This window comes from Mytilus californianus, unplaced genomic scaffold, assembly GCF_021869535.1.
Source record: "Mytilus californianus isolate M0D057914Y unplaced genomic scaffold, xbMytCali1.0.p SCAF_5, whole genome shotgun sequence".
Taxonomy (NCBI): Eukaryota; Metazoa; Mollusca; class Bivalvia; order Mytilida; family Mytilidae; genus Mytilus; species Mytilus californianus.
Genome location: NW_026262701.1, coordinates 118028281 through 118049491, shown reverse-complemented (window position 1 = coordinate 118049491; position 21211 = coordinate 118028281). Strand labels below are relative to the sequence as shown.

Genomic DNA, 21211 nt, shown 5'->3' with positions numbered 1-21211 from the left:
AAATATTCACTTTGACCTGTATAAGAATTTCAAGAAATTTGAATTTTACAGTAATAATTTCATTGGATATATAGCAGTTTGACAAACACTAATTTTGATCATTGAGAAGCTTGATTTGTCTTTACTAATAGTATGTGATTTAAAAATTTAGCTGATTTTCAAAGAGTTAACTCCATTAGGTGTTCTGTACCCCCTGAAATCATAAAAGGGGCTTCAAAGACTAGTCTAGCTGACATTTTTCTACATTCTATAACCTACTGTGGATTAATATTCATGGGATACTAATTTTTGTTGATAATTTTGATATCCGTAACCAAAATCTCATCACACTTTTCAGAATTGTTGGATACATATTTAATGCTTGGGCGATAATTGAATTTTTAGCTCACCTGACCTGAAAGGTCAAGTGAGCTTTTCTCATCACTTTGCGTCCGTCGTCCGTCGTCAGTCGTCCGTAAACTTTTACAAAAATCTTCTCCTCTGAAACTACTGGGCCAAATTTGTCCGAACTTGGCCACAATCATCATTGGGGTATCTAGTTTAAAAAATGTGTCCGGTGACCCGGCCAACCAACCAAGATGGCCACCATGGCTAAAAATAGAACATAGGGGTAAAATGTAGATTTTGGCTTATATCTCTGAAACCAAAGCATTTAGAGCAAATCTGACATGGGGTGAAATTGTTTATCAGGTCAAGATCTATCTGCCCTGAAATTTTCAGATGAATCAGACAACCCGTTGCTGGTTTGCTGCCTCTGAATTGGTAATTTTAAGGAAATTTTGCCGTTTTTGGTTATTATCTTGAATATTATTATAGATAGAGATAAACTGTAAACAGCAATAATGTTCAGCAAAGTAAGATCTACAAATAAGTCAACTTGACCAAAATGGTCAGTTGATTCCTTAAGGAGTTATTGCCCTTTATAGTCAATTTTTAACCATTTTTCGTAAATTTTTGTAATCTTTTAAAAAAATCTTCTCCTCTGAAACTACTGGGCCAAATTTAACAAAACTTGGCCTCAATCATCATTGGGGTATCTAGTTTTAAAAATGTGTCCAGTGACCCGGCCAATCAACCAAGATGGCCGCCATGGCTAAAAATAGAACATAGGGGTAAAATGTAGATTTTGGCTTATATCTCTGAAACCAAAGCATTTAGAGCAAATCTGACATGGGGTAAAATTGTTTATCCGGTCAAGATCTATCTGCCCTGAAATTTTGAGATGAATCGGACATTGCGTTGTTTGGTTGCTGCCCCTGAATTGGTCATTTTAAGGAAATTTTGCCGTTTTTGGTTATTATCTTGAATATTATTATAGATAGAGATAAACTGTAAACAGCAATAATGTTCAGCAAAGTAAGATCTACAAATAAGTCAACTTGACCAAAATGGTCAGTTGTCCCCTTAAGGAGTTATTGCCCTTTATAGTTAATTTTTAACCATTTTTCATAAATTTTTGTAATCTTTTAAAAAAATCTTCTCCTCTGAAACTACTTGGCCAAATTTGTCCAAACTTGGCCACAATCATCATTGGGGTATTTAGTTTAAAAAAGGTGTCCGGTGACCCGGCCAACCTATCAAGATGGCCGCCATGGCTAAAAATAGAACATAGGGGTAAAATGTAGATTTTGGCTTATATCTCTGAAACCAAAGCATTTAGAGCAAATCTGACTAGAATAAAATTGTTCATTAGGTCAAGATCTATTTGCCCTGAAATTTTCAGACCAATCAGGCAACACGTTGTTGGGTTGCTGCCCCTGAATTGGTCATTTTAAGAAAATTTTGCAACTTATGGTTATTATTTTGAATATTATTATAGATAGAGATAAACTGTAAACGTCAATAATGTACAGCAAAGTAAGATCTACAAAAAAGTCAACATGATCAAAATTGTCAATTGTCCCTTTAAGGAGTTATTGCCCTTTATAGTCAATTTTTTACAATTTTCATAAATTTTGTAAATTTTTGTAAATTTTTACATAATATTTTCCACTGTAACTACTGGGCCAAGTTCATTATAGATAAAGATAATAGTAAGGAGCAAGAATGTTCAGTAAAGTAAGATCTACAAACACATCACCATCACCGAAACACAATTTTGTCATGAATCCATCTGTGTCCTTTGTTTGATATGCACATAGACCAAGGTGAGCGACACAGGCTCTTTAGAGCCTCTAGTTCAATATTTTGAATGAAAACAAATATTTTTGTCACACTTTTCTCTGGAGCTTCTGAACATATTTGGTCATCAGCTTGGCAGTATTGAGCTGTAAGCTGTGATAACTTTTCCAACATGTCAGACACTTACTTCCTGTTTCCAATATTTTGAATTACGAAAACAAGTGTATGCTTGGCACGACAAAGCAAGCAACTGAATAAAAGGAAATATATATCAATTGTTTCATTGAAAACCTCTTTTTATGCTAAAAATAACTTAAATTATGAATTGTGATTGAAAATATGTTTTAAAACAACTTTCTACAATATAAAGTATTTGCTAACTCATATTTTGTTTGTTTCAGACCACAGTTATTAGTTTTGATGAAAATGGATTCAGATCTTACACCAAAATATCCAAAAATGGTTAACTTTGCTAGTCAGTTAAAAGCTGGTTAGTATCTGGTAATGTACAGAAGGGCTGTTTTTGAATTAAACAAATTGGGGGCATGGGAGGCACAATTTTTTAGACTCCAACCATCTATAAATTTTAATTTTCATTTAAATTATAATATTACCAAATTTTAAAGAAAACGCAAACACCCACAATTCCTCCTAACCATGATCCATTTAAAAACAGCCCTTACAAAAAATGTCAAAATGATGACTTTTATGGTAAAAAAAAGATTATAAAAGATTGAGAAAGTGAAAATAATGCAAAAACACTGCTCAAAGTATTTAGTCAAATGAAAAGTGACAAAAAAACCCCCAAATTTTGAGATTGAGAGTGACATGCCCCCGCCAAAAAAACAACAACAAAAAGCAACCAAAAACAAACAAAAAAAAGTATGAGATTGCAAGAGCCTTTCTTTGTATGTGATCATGCCATTTTTATGATGAATAAAACATTTTGGTAAAGATTGAGATTTGCCAAAACTTTAACATATTTTTTACACTACATCATTGATTATTGTGTATACAGAACAGCAGAGCTTATCAGTAAATTTAGGATATATAGGTTTGTGGTGAGACTCAAACCTGCATGATGAAAAATAGTATCGGTAAATCTTTAGTTTAAAAACAAAGGATATGGGGTATCCATCCATGACACAAAATCAGTACATGCACAGCAAAAACAAAACACAAAAAAAGCAAAGGATCAGGACTTTGAATGCTGTTTTTCGTCTCAAAGTCACAGTGAGGCCTTCAACATGGAACAAAATCTGTGGAATTATTTTTAAAATAGAATTATATATGTCCAAGTAAACATCTGAGAAAAGCAGTTTTTTTCATTGTTACCTTTCTTTTTACAGGTAAAGGTCTAACTTTACTTACTTCAGTGTTACCAGGTGAATTCAGTGAAAAGTATGCTGATGCCCAAGCAGCCAAACAGGTATAATGTTGTGCTACTTCAGTAATTCACTAGATTTCATGGGCATATTATTCTAAAATTGTTAAGTTTTATTTCATTGGTGAGCGTAATGTCAGCCAAAGCCAAAAAGTTAACAAATGTATAAACCTGTTTCATGACGTCACAAGTATGAAATTCTACACTGGCTAAATAGTTCTGTATGTGTTGATAAAAAAATTATATCTGGACATCAATAAACCTCTTCAAAATAACCTTTATTACTGTTGTATTACCATATGAATAGATTATCTAGTAATTATTAGCCACTAGAGCTCATGGGCAGTACTTACTCATCTTATACAACTTTTGTATATTGATTTGATAAGAACAAATTGTTAAAGCCACATTTTCATTTAAATAAAACAATGCATTATCTGTATAACAAGTGCTATGAGTGATGTAATATTTTATTAAAACTGATATTCATAGCCTAGTTCATCTCACAATCACTTGAACTTAGTAAAATCTAGTTATGTGTCTTATTCTGATTTGTCAGTTTATGTGCTAATGTTTTTTCTTTTCAGTCTTTAAATAAATTGATAGAAACAACTGGTATTAAAGGTTTTGCTGATGTTGTTATTGCTAAGGATGTCACAGATGGACTTTGTCATTTGTAAGTTTATGTATCTGTATGTCACAGATGGTCTCTGCCATTTGTAAGTTTATGTTTGTTATTGCTAAGGATGTCACAGATGGTCTCTGCCATTTGTAAGTTTATGTATCTGTATGTCACAGATGGTCTCTGCCATTTGTAAGTTTATGTTTGTTATTGCTAAGGATGTCACAGATGGTCTCTGCCATTTGTAAGTTTATGTATCTGTATAGCTTTCTGAGATCTATGAGTGATGGCAGCAATGATGTTTGGAATGTTACTTCCCAATCTAATTGAACTACAGATCATACTTGTTTACAAGGATCTAACAAAACTCTGTTCTACTTTCTGATTTCGTCATTATTATATAAACCAATGAAAGGTATGTTTCATTACCACAAAACCTGAGGGTCCCTTGAAAAAAAAATAAAAACAAGAGTGTTGTCAGATCCTTGTAATTGAAGCATGAGCATATGAATCCTATTTTAATCAGATTGATTACTTGACTACTTGCCCAAGCACATTACTTACAATCATTATGTTTGAATATAATAATTGTGGAGAGCAGTAGCTTTATGGAAGGTAAATGATAAAAAAAATCTTTTTAAGGCTAGTAAGTCGTTCATTTCAACTTTTGGTTGTTATGTAGAATTTGTATGGACCAATAACAGAATTGTGTCAGATATTAATCTTCTTTATTGAGATTGTTGAGCAATTGACAAACATGTGAGAAAAATCAAAATCTAATGTAAGATTTTATTTTTTTATGAATGATGGGCATATTATAACTCATCACTATTTTCACAATAATAAAACATTGCAAAAATTTCTGATAAACAGTATTTGTTTATCCTGTGTTTACAGCTCCACAATCATTTTATTTTTATTTGTTACTATTTATAGAATACAGAATGCAGGTTTAGGTGGATTACGTCATAATACAGTTATGATAGGGTGGCCCTATGGTTGGAGACACAGTGGAGAAGAGAGAAGTCACAAAGTATTTATAGGTAAGCAATCCATAAGAATGTAGAAAGGAGAAATGGGGTTAATGTCATTGAGATAGCAAGCAACCCAACAACACAGGTTATACGAAATAAAGGGTCACCGTGTGAATATTAGTACCATGCTGGGTCTAGACGTTTGTCAATAAATTCATCTAGGACTATGGAAAATGGTTACCAATACCTTCCACATATCTCATTTCACATGTTTTTTCTGGAATTTATAGCAAAAACCTGTTTATTAACACCAACAGACCAGGCTGATATTGCAAGGTACCATATCGAAACAGGAAAACATGATGTAACTGTTGACCTCAGATGACTTGAACCTTGGATGAGTCTTATTCATTATGGGTTCCTTTTGTACATTTTTCTCCACCAGTATTTGAGTATTTATGCATCCTTGCCTTTCAAAATTTTGGGTTTGAGCATTTCTGATGAAGGTAATGCTTTGGGTCCCTTCTTGGACTTCAGCTGAGGACAAAAACAAAAGCAGAGAGACAGTGACAACCACAAATGAACTATGACCTGGGACAGTCACACAAAAATGCTTCAGCTTTACTTGCCCTTGTCTGTCTGTACGTACGTCCCAAAATTGGGTTTCGTTCTCTAACTTTAGTTTGCCTCAACCAAATGTTATGACTCTTATATGTAATGCTTATTACCACAAAACACAAATTATCTTTTAATTTGGGTAGCGTCACTTTTACCATTCTTGAGTTATGCCCCTTTATAACATTATATGCAAGCGGGGGCATCATCTGTGTCCATGGGACACATTCTTCAATTTTTTTTTAAGTGCATGTACTCCACTTTCTTCCCATTATCTTAGTCAATAGATAATGTCAGGTGATTGAAGAAAAATTATCTTTGGGACATTTTATTTCAGATGCCATAAAGAATATCAACGCTGGACAGATGGCACTGTTAGCAGTAAAGGGAATTAACCAGTTCCCTGATCAAGGAGAGAAATTATCTGGTACAGTAGATATTTGGTGGATTGTCCATGATGGAGGGATGTTGATGTTACTGCCATTTTTATTGAAGCAACACAGAACATTTAAAAACTGTAAACTTAGAATATTTACTATAGCTCGTATCCTTTATAATAACATGTGATGACCATTTCAGAGATGAAAAAGGATTTATTGATAGTTTCATTGACTATTTACTAAAGTGAAATAAATAGGTTCACATCATATTAAAGCTAAAATTCAATTTCTACAAAAATCAATTTAAGTATTTTTGGTTGTCCATTTTAATTAATTGATTTTTTTCTGAAACTGCAAAATTATTTTCTTCCTAGATACAACCTCAAAACATGCAATATGGATAAAACAAATTAATGCATTTGAAAACTCAAATAATTTAAGTTATTATTGGTACATACTGAAATGTTGTGCCTTATTGTCCCTCATGCAATACGGTGTGGGAGACCTAGAAAAACATGTTGTCCGTCTGCTCTTGTAAGCGCTTGTACAGTTCTTGTCAGATTCTTATGAAATTTATTTCAGTAATGTCTCTGACAATCAATGCCAGACAACTATATTTATAGATAACATTTGTTTGGAGTTATTGCCCTTTGATATATAAAATATGTGCATTGGCATGGGGATTTAGAATGTTGTTTTTTTATTTCTTCATAGGAAAATCCAGAGCTGAGAAAATTGGCACATTGAACAAATTGAAACACACATACTGTAAAGAAAGTATCATTGGTACTATTATTCAATGAGATAAAATATGTATTTTCTCAAAAAAACCATGAAGATTGGCAATATCAATTTGTTTAAAAGGGAATTTTTTTCATAAACAGTTGTGAAGGCTTTGCCATTAGAATTTGTTTACAAGGATCAGAAAGCTTTACAACAACACAGAAGGAATTTTGCTGAACAATACAATTTAAAAATAAAGAATACATTTACAATGAGACCAATTTTCCATTTCCTGTACATTAGAATGAAAGAGAGTTTACACTTCAACTTTTAATACAACCAGATCATTTCCAACGAGCCACAGAAATTGATTCCAAGGTTTAATGTATTTTTATGGCATTAGTAATCAATAAGAAATGACAGCAAGAGAAAATTTCATCATTTGAGCTATTGAAAGAAATAAAGAAAAATCTGACTAGTTATGTGTTATATCTTACAAATAGTATAACCAAAGATTGAAATATGGTAATTTTGGGGGTTATAATATTTAGTAATGACTATAAATATGACCTTAACCTTTATAAGAACTTGAGGATAATACAGTCCAGATGAAGAAAGATTTAGAAACATTTATGTATCAGTTAAGAATTAATGCTGAAGTAGAAGTTGTGGAAATGGTAAGTACAACAAGGTTATGGTTCTGTAGACTGACATCAGGTGATATCCGGTCAAATTAAGGATGGAGTCAGTCTGGTAAACCCTTCATTGGTAATTATTTCGAACCAAATGAAAGTCTTCCACAGAGTCGTCTGCACTTGACCAGGGTATTTAAACTTTTGTCTATTCTCTTGTCCTATAGAATAAATACAATAGCTATTGTTCTCTGTGTAGTTTTTTCAATGGGACCTTTAAATTTCTTCTAGGAGAAATCTATCACTCATTGATTAATTTACCTGACCAAAAAATTATCTTCTTTTTTTAGGGAAATAGTTGTATAAACTTGCATAAACTGCATGCAATATTGTATTTAATCAATATCAATAATATATTTTCAATCTGTTCAATATAAACACTGATTTAATTATAAAAAGTTTATTTCTGACAAAATTTTTGGTATTGTTCCAATGAATTTGCATGTTTTTGTTGTTCAGTTATAGAATACATTTATCAAGACCTTAATTTAAACACAATAATTTTCAAGTTTTTATTTGTCAAACACTCAAAAAAAAGCAAATTTTAATGGGGAAAATATAAAAAAATTGTTCAGAAATCAACTTTTAATTTTTGAATCAGTGTTTATATTGAAACTGTTAAAAATTAATTATTGATATTGAATAAATACAACACCACATGCAGTTTTTTTCGAGTCCTTATTTAGTATTTGTACATGTATTTTCATTTTTGACAGTTCAATTTTTTGTTCAGGTAAATTAATCAATGAGTGATAGATTTCTCTTGGAAGAAATTTAAAGGTCCCATCAAATAAACTACACAGAGAACAATAGCTATTGTATTTATTAGATGGGACAAAAGAACTTACAAAAGTTTAAATCGACAGGTAACTTGCAGCTGAATCTCTGGAAAAGTATCATTGGGTTCGCAATAAGATGGATGACACATACTCATTAGTTTAGCAGTAGATGGATTGATTGTTGATTGATTTACACTGCATCAGCACAAAAAGGCTATATAGCGTCAAGTCCTGCAGTAGATGGAGCATGCATGGCCATCTTCTTTTGTAGGCACCTTTTATATTTTTACAAACTTTAAATGGCTGGAAAGGAATACTGAAAATTGTTTCGATGTTTTTATTGATGATAAAATTGCAACAGGGAAGGTTTCACAAAAATGAAAACTTATTTTTAATTTTGATAGCATCATTTGTATACACCATTTCTAAAAATCCCAATTATAAATCTTGTATTTCTGTCCATTGTTCAACAACGATAATTAATGCACACAAAAATTTCTTAATTAATTATTTAAAAACAAAATCGTAGCTTATAGGACGATTATAAATGACTTTCTCTTCATACAGAGTAACAATGATATATCAGCCTATACTTATGAGAGAACATTGATGATGGAACAAAGGTCAGAGATGTTAAAGGTCATCAGGAGAGGATCAAGGTCAAGTAGTCTAGAGGTAAGTCTATAAATACATAATTTCTTGTGTACAATACAATATGATGGACACATAGATCAAAAAGAAAAATATATCTGACTAATGACACTCCTTGTAAAATTCTTATTGAAAAGTTATTGGCAGAATGTCAAAAATTTATCAAGGCTATATCCATATAAATAGATTGTTCAATAAGACTTAGAAATATGCAAAGTTCAAAAAAAAGTCACTAAAGAAAGATTTATATGAAAAGGCAATAAATAATGCTTAAAATTATGATTATGAGTTTGTTGAAGCTTCATGCATACATATTCTTATACATATACTTATATCATTTTTTTCCCAGCCATCAACTATCTTAGATTTTTCATCTATGAAGACTCCTTCCAATTTAAAAGTGAAACTAGAAACAGTACATGAAGATGGTCCTTCAGAGAGTTCAACAGATTCTATAGATAAAAACCAGTTCACATTCACACCGTCATCTCAAGCTAACTCTAAAGCCACAACACCAACCAATCCTGCTAATAACGATCTACTAAATATTAAACCGTAAGTACATGTATAATTTGTCTCCAACAGCCATAAAACCAGTTCACATTCACACCATCATCTCAAGCCAACTCTAAAACCACAACACCAACCAATCCTGCTAATAACGATCTACTAAATATTAAACCGTAAGTACATGTATAATTTGTCTCCAACACACATAAAACCAGTACACATTCACACCGTCATCTCAAGCCAACTCTAAAACCACTACACCAACCAATCCTGCAAATAATGATCTGCTAGATATTAAACCGAAATGTATAATTTGTCTCCACAATACAATGCCACAAATAATTTATCTACCAACCATCAAATGCAAACCAAAATGCATAAAGCTTCAGTGCAAACTATTGTTAGTTAGATACCAATTCCAAGGGTTTTTCGTAGGTACAGGTGAACCACAAATTTAACTGTTCAACGAATTACAAATGTTCTAGGCTTGTATGCAAACACAGGTTAAACACAAAATCAAATATTTTGAAATAAATTAAGCATTCTTTCCAGGACCTCGAAAAATTAATCATTAATTCCAGAGTCCTGATGAGTGTAAATCCCTAATTCCTGCGAAAATAACAACCCAATCCTCAATTCCCGCAAAAATATAGGCCCAATCTGGACGTCCCGAAAAAGGTCCTTCTGCCTCTCTTTTATAGTTTGCTATGAGGTATTGGTTTTGTTCATTGTTGACGGCCATACGGTGACAATATATAGTTGCAAACCAACTAGGTCATTTAGTCTCTGGTTGAGAGTAGTCTCATTGGCCATCATACCAAATCTTCTTATTTTTATATTATCAACATTTATACAGTAGATAAGATCAATCATTTTAATTGAATGCCGACCGAATAGTGTATCATTAATATACACAACATAATCAGAAGTGTATCATTAACATGCACAACATAATCAGAAGTGTATCATTAACATGCACAACATAATCAGAAGTGTATCATTAACATGCACAACATAATCAGAAGTGTATCATTAACATGCACAACATAATCAGAAGCAAACATTAAAAGTCTCAAATTTATATTCAGAATATTAAACATTATCTATAGCTAGTCGAACAAACACTTGACCAACAGCCCAATCTTTCACAATGAGATTTTATACAGCAGCACTAGGTTAATAATCATTTTACAAGGAGCTTTTCGTAGTACTTTTCACAATATTTGTAGCATCTAGACAAAAAAAATTAGCGTTTCTTTTTGTTTACTTTCAGAGATAAAAAGAATGTGAGAAGAATGCACACAGCTGTTAGATTGAATGAAGTAATTATAGATAAATCTCATGAGGCACAGTTAGTCATATTGAATCTCCCAGCTCCACCTAAATCACAGGCTGGTGAACTCAACTGTATCCTTTTAATTGGCTCGCCTCATACTTATTTGGCCCTGCCCCTTCAGTTATGGTCTATTGACTTGGAAATGTTTGCTTAGTTAACATATTAAAGTTTGTGATAAGGTCCGTTTAAAGGGAACTACTAGTGGTAGGTCAATGATATTTGGTATGCAGTTCTATTTGCTTTAGCTTATCTTATTTCCATGGAGATTATTGAAGATTTTTTATAGGTTACATCTTAAACTTTGTGATTATTGCAGTTTAATATGAACTACAAATAGGCAGTAAATGATATTTTGATTAAATGGGATGCCATCATGGAACATTGACTTTGAATCTTTTGCATAGTTTACATGTTAAAGTTTTGTGATTAGGTCAGTTTAAAAGGGAAGCACTTATGATAATTGAAGGGTATTTGGTATGCAGTTGTGTAAGAATTGGCATTTCTTATTTCCATGAAGGTTATTTGTTCCTGTACCTTCAGGTTGCATAATTTATCTTTTCAAGTATTGCCATTTAAATTTCAACATTTGCAATATAATATTAAAATTTAATACATAAAATTGTGACATATAACTGTGTCAACAGTCAATATTAGATATAGATGAGGATGGGATTGCCCTTCATTGTCAAGCGTCAAATGTCCGCTTTTTAGCTCGCCGAGCTTATGCCATCACTTGGCGTCCGTCGTCGTAAACTATTTAAAAATTTTCTCCTCTGAAACTACTGGGCCAAATACCTTTAAACTTTGACTAAATGTTCCTTAGGGTATCTAGTTTATAAATTGTATCCGAAGTTTTGATCCATCGACAAACATGGCCGCCATGGCTAAAAATAGAACATAGGGGTCAAATGCAGTTTTTTGCTTATATCTCAAAAACTAAAGCTTTTAGAGCAAATCTGACTATGGGTAAAATTGTTCAATTGGGCAAGATCTATCAGTCCTGAAATTTTCAGATGAATCGAACAACTCTGTTGGGTTGCTGCCACTAAATTGGTAGTTTTAAGGAAATTTTGCAGTTTTTTGTTTTAATCTTGAATATTATTATAGATAGATATAAACTGTAAACAGCAATAATGTTCAGCAAAGTAAGATCTACAAAAAAGTTTATATGACCAAAATTGTCAATTGACCCATTAAGGAGTTATTGCCCTTTAAAGACAAATTTACACAATTTGTTCATCGAGTTTGCTAACATTTAAAAATCTTCTCCTCTGAAACTACTGGGCCAAATACCTTCAAACTTCATCTAAATGTTCCTTAGGATATCTAGTTTATAAATTGTATCCGAAGTTTTAATCCATCGACAAACATGGCTGCCATGGCTAAAAATAGAACATAGGGGTCAAATGCAGTTTTTGGCTTCTATCTCAGAAACTAAAGCATTTATAGCAAATCTGACATGGGGTAAAATTGTTCAATTGGACAAGATCTATCAGTCCTGAAATTTTCAGACGAATCGAACAACTCTGTTGGGTTGCTGCCACTAAATTGGTAGTTTTAAGGAAATTTTGCAGTTTTTAGTTTTAATCTTGAATATTATTATAGATAGATATAAACTGTAAACAGCAATAATGTTCAGCAAAGTAAGATCTACAAAAAAGTTTATATGACCAAAATTGTCAATTGGCCCATTAAGGAGTTATTGCCCTTTAAAGACAATTTTACACAATTTGTTCATCAAGTTTGCTAACATTTAAAAATCTTCTCCTCTGAAACTACTGGGCCAAATACCTTCAAACTTCATCTAAATGTTCCTTAGGATATCTAGTTTATAAATTGTATCCGAAGTTTTAATCCATCGACAAACATGGCTGCCATGGCTAAAAATAGAACATAGGGGTCAAATGCAGTTTTTGGCTTATATCTCCAAAACTAAAGCTTTTAGAGCAAATCTGACAGGGGCTAAAATTGTTCAATTGGTCAAGATCTATCAGCCCTGAAATTTTCAAACAAATCGAACAACCCATTGTTGGGATGCTGCCACTAAATTGGTAGTTTTGAGGAAATTTTGCAGTTTTTTGTTATTATCTTGAATATTATTATAGATAGATATAAACTGTAAACAGCAATAATGTTCAGCAAAGTAAGATCTACAGAAAAGTTAAATGACCAAATTTGTCAATTGACCCCTTAAGGAGTTATTGCCCTTTAAAGACAATTTTACGCAATGTGTTCATCAAGTTTGATAACATTTAAAAATCTTCTCTTCTGAAACTATTGTGCCTAATACTTCTTAACTTTGAATGATTGTTCCTTTAGGAATCTAGTTTATGAATTGTATCCGAAATTTTGATCCATCAACAAACATGGCCACCATGGCTAAAAATAGAACATAGGGGTGAAATGCAGTTTTTGGCTTATATCTCAGAAACTAAAGCATTTATAGCAAATCTGACACAGGGTAAAAATGTTCAAAAGGTCAAGATCTATCAGCCCTGAAATTTTCAGACACACCGAATAATCCATTGTTGGATTGCTGCCACTAAATTGGTTGTTTTAAGGAAATTTTGCAGTTTTTTGTTATTACCTTGAATATTATTGAAGATAAAGATAAACTGTAAACAGCAAAAATGTTCAGCAAAGTAAGATCTACAAAAAAGTCTATATGACCAAAATTGTCAATTGACCCCTTAAGGAGTTATTGCCCTTTAAGGACAATTTTACTCAAGTTGTTTTATGTTTTTTAACTTTAAAAATCTTCTCAAATGAATCTAGTATAAATTTTGTATTTCATTTCCTTGTACGTCAAGAAACATAGACACTATGGCTAAAATGGAACATATGGGTAAAAAGCAAAAATAATCATTGATGAAAGATTTAAGCAAAAAAAATAACAGGTGAGCGATTCAGGCTCTTGAGAGCCTCTTGTTTCGCTACCGATAGCATCAAATGGAGTAAAATGTTTATTGTTAATGTTATTTCAACAAATGTTTTACCGTCATTTGTCATGTGGGGAACCCCATTCCTACCCTCATAGATGTTATTATGAAAAATGTTACTATTTCACTCAATGTTTTAATGCCTTTTGTGTCAGGGCAGTTACATGGCAACTAAAAAAAGAATTCACAGTTCTTGGAGTCATTGTTAGAGGGGGAAATTAGCAAAAATTTCTCATTTTTATAACAGAAAATATAGATAAAAGTAAAAAAGTGCCAAATTAGATTTTTGATTACAAAATATTCAAAATTTCTTCATCACAAAATTCTGATTTTACTTATTAATATATTTTTTCCTCGAAGAAAGATTTACAACTTCTTTCTTCTTGTTGATGTTTCATATCATTATATTCTCTAAGTGTCAATTTGAAGTATTAAACCTTAACTAGCCATTAGATATGGAGTTTTTAGAGGTACTGACCGAAGGAATTGACCGAGTACTAATGGTCCGAGGAAGTGGACATGAAGTCATTACTATCTATTCTTAAGTTAAAGTGACGATTTTATGGTGCAAAGGTTACATTGTTATCAGTATTTGTGTTGAGACTTAGTGCTGAGGATTGATATTGTAAAAATATGCAGGAGAAGAATGTCATTTCTTTTTACATATTCCTAGACATTAGTGCCTGACATTTTACCAGTGTGATGCAGCTTAGTTGAGCTTAAAACCAAAATTATAGAATCTTTAAATGTTATATTTGTTGCCAAGAAATTGTGTTCATCTTTGTCTCATACCATGTACCTTATATCAGGTTATTTTTGCGTCAGGTTTTGACGTGGTTTGGACCATAAATAAGGCAGTTAAATCTTCACTTTGGTCACTTTTCATGGCCTTGTGCATTGGACTGTTTGCTGTAAAATATCTACAACGCTAAAATTTCCTGATAAACGGCAGTTTAGCTTAGTTTTCATATCACATACATGCATGTGTGCTAGACTTGTGGTGTAGTTTTGAATGGCTGCATGGATGAGAATGTACTTTTATTATTTTTTTTAATTTTACATATATATGTAGAAATTTGTATTTAAAATACAAGTGTACATTTTTCACATTAATAAAACATGTGAAGCTATTAGTGTATACACTCAAATAACATAAGTCTGTGCACTTCAGAGTCAGCATTTTACATTGAATGTCAAAGTGATTCACTCGTTTTAGATGTGCACAGACTTGTAATACTTCATTGTACTAGAGAGCTTAGGAATCTAAAATTAGAGTTTTAGATAAAGTATTTTTATAGACAAAGTCTTATTTTGGTGATAATTGTATGGAGTATAAAATCTTATATACTTTTAATGCTTTTTTCATAAATTAGTAACTTTCAGTACATGTTTATTTTGTTAAAAATGTGTGTCAGCATGTTTTATTTTGTTACGCATGAGTGTCTGCAGAATGGAATAAGAGTTCATGTTTTAGGACAAAATAAAACAATTAATTTTACATTTTTTATTGCACAGTTCCAATTTAAATAGAATCATTTATGTTTAAAGGTTACTAAAATGGCATATTTTGGTGATTAATTGTCCCAGTTAGTGTAATATTTTACCTCAAGCAGCAATAATTTCAAATGATTGCATTGGTTCTTTCCATTAAGCAAAGCATTCTTTGATAGTAATCATTTCATGAGCAATATCATTAATGAGAAATTAAGGTACAGTGTGACTGACCATGCAGTTTTAATGATAATTTTTCAGATTGGTTTATCATATGGTAAAAATTTAATAGGAAAAACATGAAAGATTAAGGAAGAATTACTAATATGTTGATGGTGTCAGTGTTATAGATTAACATTGTTTTTTGTGTAATAAATGTTCATTCAAAGTGTATTTTAATGCCAAATGAAACCAACTTCGTATTAACCAAATACAAAGGGCTTTAGTCAACAAACCAGTCATACATTTTTGACTTTATTGTTTTAGTTCAGTTGCTGTATAATCAGAATTAACTGATTTTGTGTTGCTAGATGAAAATGGCTTTTTTTTAACACCTGAATTGTGTGAATGAAGTGAAAGTTTTGAAATAGCTTACAGCTTCCCTCACATTTGTCACAAAGCTTTGTCTTAAGTTATTACAAAGAATTATTTGTCTCCTATTATTATGTATGGAATGTAATTATATTTTTATACTATGTGCACACATTATCTGTGATGTTTGTTTTGTTGGCTGTGAATACATATATGTATTAATATTTGGTTAGATGTTTGCACTTATACTTGGTATGTTCTTTGTTAGTCTGCTTTTAACTAGTCTAGATTTTACACATGAAGTTTATATACAGGGGGCATAGTTCAAGAGTTTATATAAGGGATAGCTTATTACAAGAAATTATATTTTATTTATATTTATTAAAGACCAATCTTGAGGTTTTCTTATGAATGAGTTACATGGGTTGACCCTAGGTCAATCGATGTAAATGACATCATTGACCAATCGGTTCTTACTGTGACGTAATAACATAAGCATTGTGACATAGGAAAATGCACAAACTTGAAAGTCATCTATTACACTTCAATCATTGTTTGTTTTTATGTCAAAACACAATATCATGAATTCAGATAACCTTCCAGTAACAAATTATTTTCATAGAAAGGAGGATATGTATTATATGTTCCTTGCAATTTTGTAAAGATATGCTCTATACAATTGGTGCAACTGTGATTTAATTCACGGTAATTGAGCAACTTTCCAGTTGTTTCATGTGTCTTTGCTGTGGATGTAAGAAGTTCACAGCATAGTTTAAAAAATAGTATCACAAGTATATCACACTTTTATAACCTATAATAATCTTCATACATGTATCTATAACATAGAATTGTTCTCCATATTTGACATGGTTTACTGGAGACAACAAGTAAATGTCTTACAACTGATTTTTATACGACCGCAAAAATTAAAAATTTTTTGGTCGTATATTGGTATGACGTTGGCGTCGTCGTCGTCGTCGTCGTCGTCGTCCGAAGACACATTGGTTTTCGCACTCTAACTTTAGTTTAAGTGAATGGATCTCCATAAAATTTTACCATAAGGTTCAATACCACGAAAGGAAGGTTGGGATTGATTTTGGGGGTTATGGTACCAACAGTTAAGGAATTAGGGGCCAAAAAGGGGCCAAAAATAAGCATTTTTGTAACTTCCAGACAATAACTTGTGTGTAAGTGTATGGATCTCTCTGACATTGTACCACAAGGTTCTATATCACAAAGGGAAGGCTGTAATTGATTTTGGGGGTAATTGCCTCAAAATTTTAGGAATTAGGGGCCAAAAAAGGGGCAAAAAACAAGCATTTTTCTAGTTTCATGACAATAACTTGTGTGTAAGTGTTTGGATATTTCTGATATTGTACTACAAGGTTCCATATCACAAAGGGAAAGCTGGAATTGAGTTTGGGGGTAATTGCCCGAAACGTTTAGGAATTGGGGGCCAAAAAGGGGCCAAAAATAAGCATTTTTCTAGTTTCCAGACAATAACTTGTGTTCAAGTGTATGGATTTCTCTGAAATTGTACTGCAAGGTACCATACCACAAAGGGAAGGCTGGGATTGAGTTTGGGGGTGATGAATCATAAGGGGGTTCAAAAAATTTAGGGGGAGTATTTTTATTTTTCTTTTTTTTTCTTTTTTTCATTTTTTTTTCTTTTAAAATTTTCCATTTTAAGTTGGTTATTTCTGATTTATATTTAAAAGCAAATAATAATGATATGGTAGGAGATACACACCAAACAGGATGTGTAAATTATTATATAATAAGTATTGTGCAATAGCAAGAAATTTTCAATTGCATTGCACAATAGCAAGAAATCTTCAATTGCACAGTATTGCGCAATAGCAAGAAATCTTCAATTGCACAGTATTGCGCAATAGCAAGAAATATCCAATAGCACAATATTGCGCAATAGCAAGAAATTGTCAATTGTACAGTATTGCGCAATAGCAAGAAATATTCAATTGCACAGTATTGTGCAAAAGAAGATACTTCGTATAAATTGCTTATTTCTTGATCAATTTCAATGGGGTTTTATTCTTGAATTCTTGGGGTTCTTTAATATGCTGAATCTAACCGTGTATTAAGTTTTTGGATTTTGGGCCCCGTTTTTAAATTGGTCCACATTGAGGTCCAAAGGGTCCAAAATTTAACTTTGTTTGATTTCATCAAAAATTGAATTATTGGGGTTCTTTGATATGCCGAATCTAACCGTGTATTTAGATTCTTAATTTTTGGTTCCGTTTTCAAATTGGTCTACATTAAGGTCCAAAGGATCCAAAATTAAACTTAGTTTGATTTTAACAAAAACTGAATTTTTAGGGTTCTTTGATATGCTGAATCTAAACATGTATTTAGATTTTTGATTATGGGCCCAGTTTTCAAGTTGGTCCAAATCGGGGTCCAAAATTAAACTTTGTTTGATTTCAACAAAAATTGAATATATAGGGTTCTTTGATATGCTGAATCTAACCATGTATTTAGATTTTTGATTTTTGGGCCCCGTTATCAACTTTGTCCACATTGAGGTCAAAAGGGTCCAAAATTAAACTTTGTTTGATTTCATCAAAAATTGAATTCTTGGGGTTCTTTGATATGCTGAATCTAACCATGTATTTAGATTTTGGATATTTGACCATAATAGGTGAATGTCCAATTTAAAATTTTTAAGTTCTTTAACATTCATTTTGTGTCAGAAACCTATGCTGTGTCAAATATTTAATCACAATCCAAATTCAGAGCTGTATCAAGCTTGAATGTTGTGTCCATACTTGCCCCAACTGTTCAGGGTTCGACCTCTGCGGTCGTATCAAGCTGCGCCCCAGCGGAGCATTTTATTGTTATTAGCCGGGTTGGACGAATTTATGAAATAGGGTACAAGTTTTTGTAAGCACATTTTGTATGAAGGTCAGAAGCACTTCAAACATAAGATGTGCACATAATCAACACTTTTACAACTCTATACAATTACAAAGCATTTAGTTCTTATAATTATATTCTTATGTTATTACCATGAAGTTAGGAATTAAATCTAGCTTTTTGTTTGTTTTGATGTATATAAACGTAATGTTGTCACAGAGAGCACATGCAGTCATAGATGTTACATGTTATTGGGAAATGAAATATGATAATGGAATACCTCACAATCATTGTCTGCCAATCAAATTAACAAAATTTATGAAAAGTAATATAATGTAATTATCTTAAAATAAATTTTTAAAACTATGTCATCATAATTATATTGAAAAAACTTTCGCATTTTATTCAATTTAGATTTTGTCAAGAGTAATTAACAATTTCTAGGTGTTGAACTCAAAATTACTTCTGACAGTGAAACAGCTTAGTTCAGAAGATTTTTTTCAAGATTTACCGGAGTTCCATTTGAAGAATTTTTATTTTAACTTATGGAAATTATTCAATGGTTTCTGATGTAACATAATTCAGGCTTCCAGACAGTTGTTAAACAATGAAATGATAATTATGACCATGATTTCTAATTTTTCTAACTATTGGTGACAGAATAAAGAGGGAGGGGTGTGTTGGGATAGTCATCCCAATTTCCCACAAAAATTAAAAATCCCACTGTATCCTGAATTCCCGCAAAAAATAAAGCCCCAATTTTGATGTTTCAAAAAGATTCTTCTGCTCCTTGATATACAACATGCCTTACCCCTGCCAGATTATCCCACCAAGTGTTTGCCAATATGAGTTGGCCAAATATACATACATATGCTTTATAAACAGGTATTGAATATATTGTTTAATGGTATACTATAAAGTCTTTTTTTAAATGAATTGTGAACATTTTTCTTAAACAATATGAAAATGGAATATATATTTTTCAAGGGCATTTATGAAATTTATTTTGAAAGAAATGTATAGAGTCATAGTAGTACTTATAGTATTAAATGTCATCTCTGTATATGGAATGGCTGATGTCAAATTGAATTTGGTACTATTGTATTACAAAAAATGATAATTAAATAACCATGACATTCTTTATGAACTATGTTCAGCTTATCCTTTTGTAGAAAAGAAGAAAAATATTTTTAGTGATATCTTCTTTTTTCTCCTGGCTTAACAGACAGATCTGTTATAAAATTCATATGATATATTATATATTTGTACCAAACGAAAAAAAAAATCTGTTTACTTTTCAAAGATTGCTACGTAGAGAAGTTCGATTATAATCTAGGGACCAATTTTATTCTACAGAAAGAAATAACATTAGGATTTTTAACATTATTTTTGTTTTTAAGCCTTAAGTATAATGTGTTATGACTTTGATATAATTGTAATTAGACAAGGATCTTCTTTTCATCAGTTTAATATTTCATATTCGGCCTGTTAAGGCCCTCCCTGCAAAAATACTTTAAAATCTATGCGTATATTGAGAAAATTTTTATCATGAAAAAAGTTCTTGTTGCATTGTCCCCACTCCAAAGCATGTTGTGAGGCTTATCTGCCTATACTGTATAGTGTAATACTATTTCCTGTGTGGAAATTACAAAATCACAACAGCAATATTTGTTTATTTGTCATAGGGGCTGTTCCATTTAAACATACATGGTATTCAAAATGGGGTAACCACCTATAGAGGTAAATTTAGAATTTCGCCCAAATTTTTACTATACGCGACACTCACCGATAGTGTAGATTTCAAAGTTCCTTCTCTGGATCCAATGCATTGAACAGTCCTAACTAGCAATTATAAATAAAATGGGAAATGAAATTCCTTTAAAATAGGTTCTGTTGAAAAAATCTGCCAAATGAAACTAGATGTAACTTAGATCAAAATCAGTTGATAAGTAGTTTCACAATGTAGTTTTACCAAAATCAGGAAGATTTATGTGATATGAATAGTTATTGTTGGCTGTAGTTTCAATTTTTTTCATCCAAACATCCCAAAGGAAAGTAGTTTAGATTTTGATGACCATTACACTTCTAGCATCATAATTTTGAATTTTTTTTTAGACAATCAACATGCTTTTATGTGTCATGTAGGTTGCTATGGCATTGTTTAAATTGTAAATTCAGAAATGTAATAAAGACTCCCACAAAAAATTTAATGTGATGAAAATTTATAAATAAAATCAAAATTATGAATTATTATCGATTTAAATTTTTAGCATTGATATAATTATCCCAAAAATTTTCAAATTACAGTATTTAAAAGTTATACATGATTGCTAGAATAGTTGAGACTGAATTCTAGACAGTTACATATTTTATATACAGTAGATAATCGCTGTTCTAGTCTTTTGTATGTTAATTATAGAATGTTAAGTATAGAAGGTTTTTTGCTCTAGTCTATATTTTTGTATATGTAATATAAAGTGTTGTGGAGTTTTTTTGTAGCTATTTATTTTGTAAGGTGTACAATTTATTGGAAATGTTCAATAAAATATCAGTAAGATTTGTTTTTGTTTTAATAGTAACATAAACAGT

General features: G+C 31.6%; 1 protein-coding gene across 4 annotated transcripts in view; it reads left to right on the top strand.

Annotated features, from left to right (window-relative positions):
- The window catches only part of LOC127700824 (solute carrier family 12 member 4-like), an 81614-nt gene extending 64256 nt beyond the window's left edge, over nt 1–17358 (top strand). For all 4 annotated transcript variants that reach the window (XM_052204508.1, XM_052204506.1, XM_052204507.1 and 1 more), the window contains 10 exons: nt 2523–2611; nt 3471–3550; nt 4093–4181; nt 5064–5170; nt 6054–6260; nt 7405–7496; nt 8858–8965; nt 9291–9496; nt 10725–10858; nt 14180–17358. In XM_052204508.1, the coding sequence (XP_052060468.1) occupies nt 2523–2611; nt 3471–3550; nt 4093–4181; nt 5064–5170; nt 6054–6260; nt 7405–7496; nt 8858–8965; nt 9291–9496; nt 10725–10858; nt 14180–14271 (1204 nt within the window). In that variant the 3' untranslated portion in view covers nt 14272–17358. The remainder of the gene's footprint in view (nt 1–2522; nt 2612–3470; nt 3551–4092; nt 4182–5063; nt 5171–6053; nt 6261–7404; nt 7497–8857; nt 8966–9290; nt 9497–10724; nt 10859–14179) is intronic.
- Nucleotides 17359–21211: the final 3853 nt, after the last annotated feature.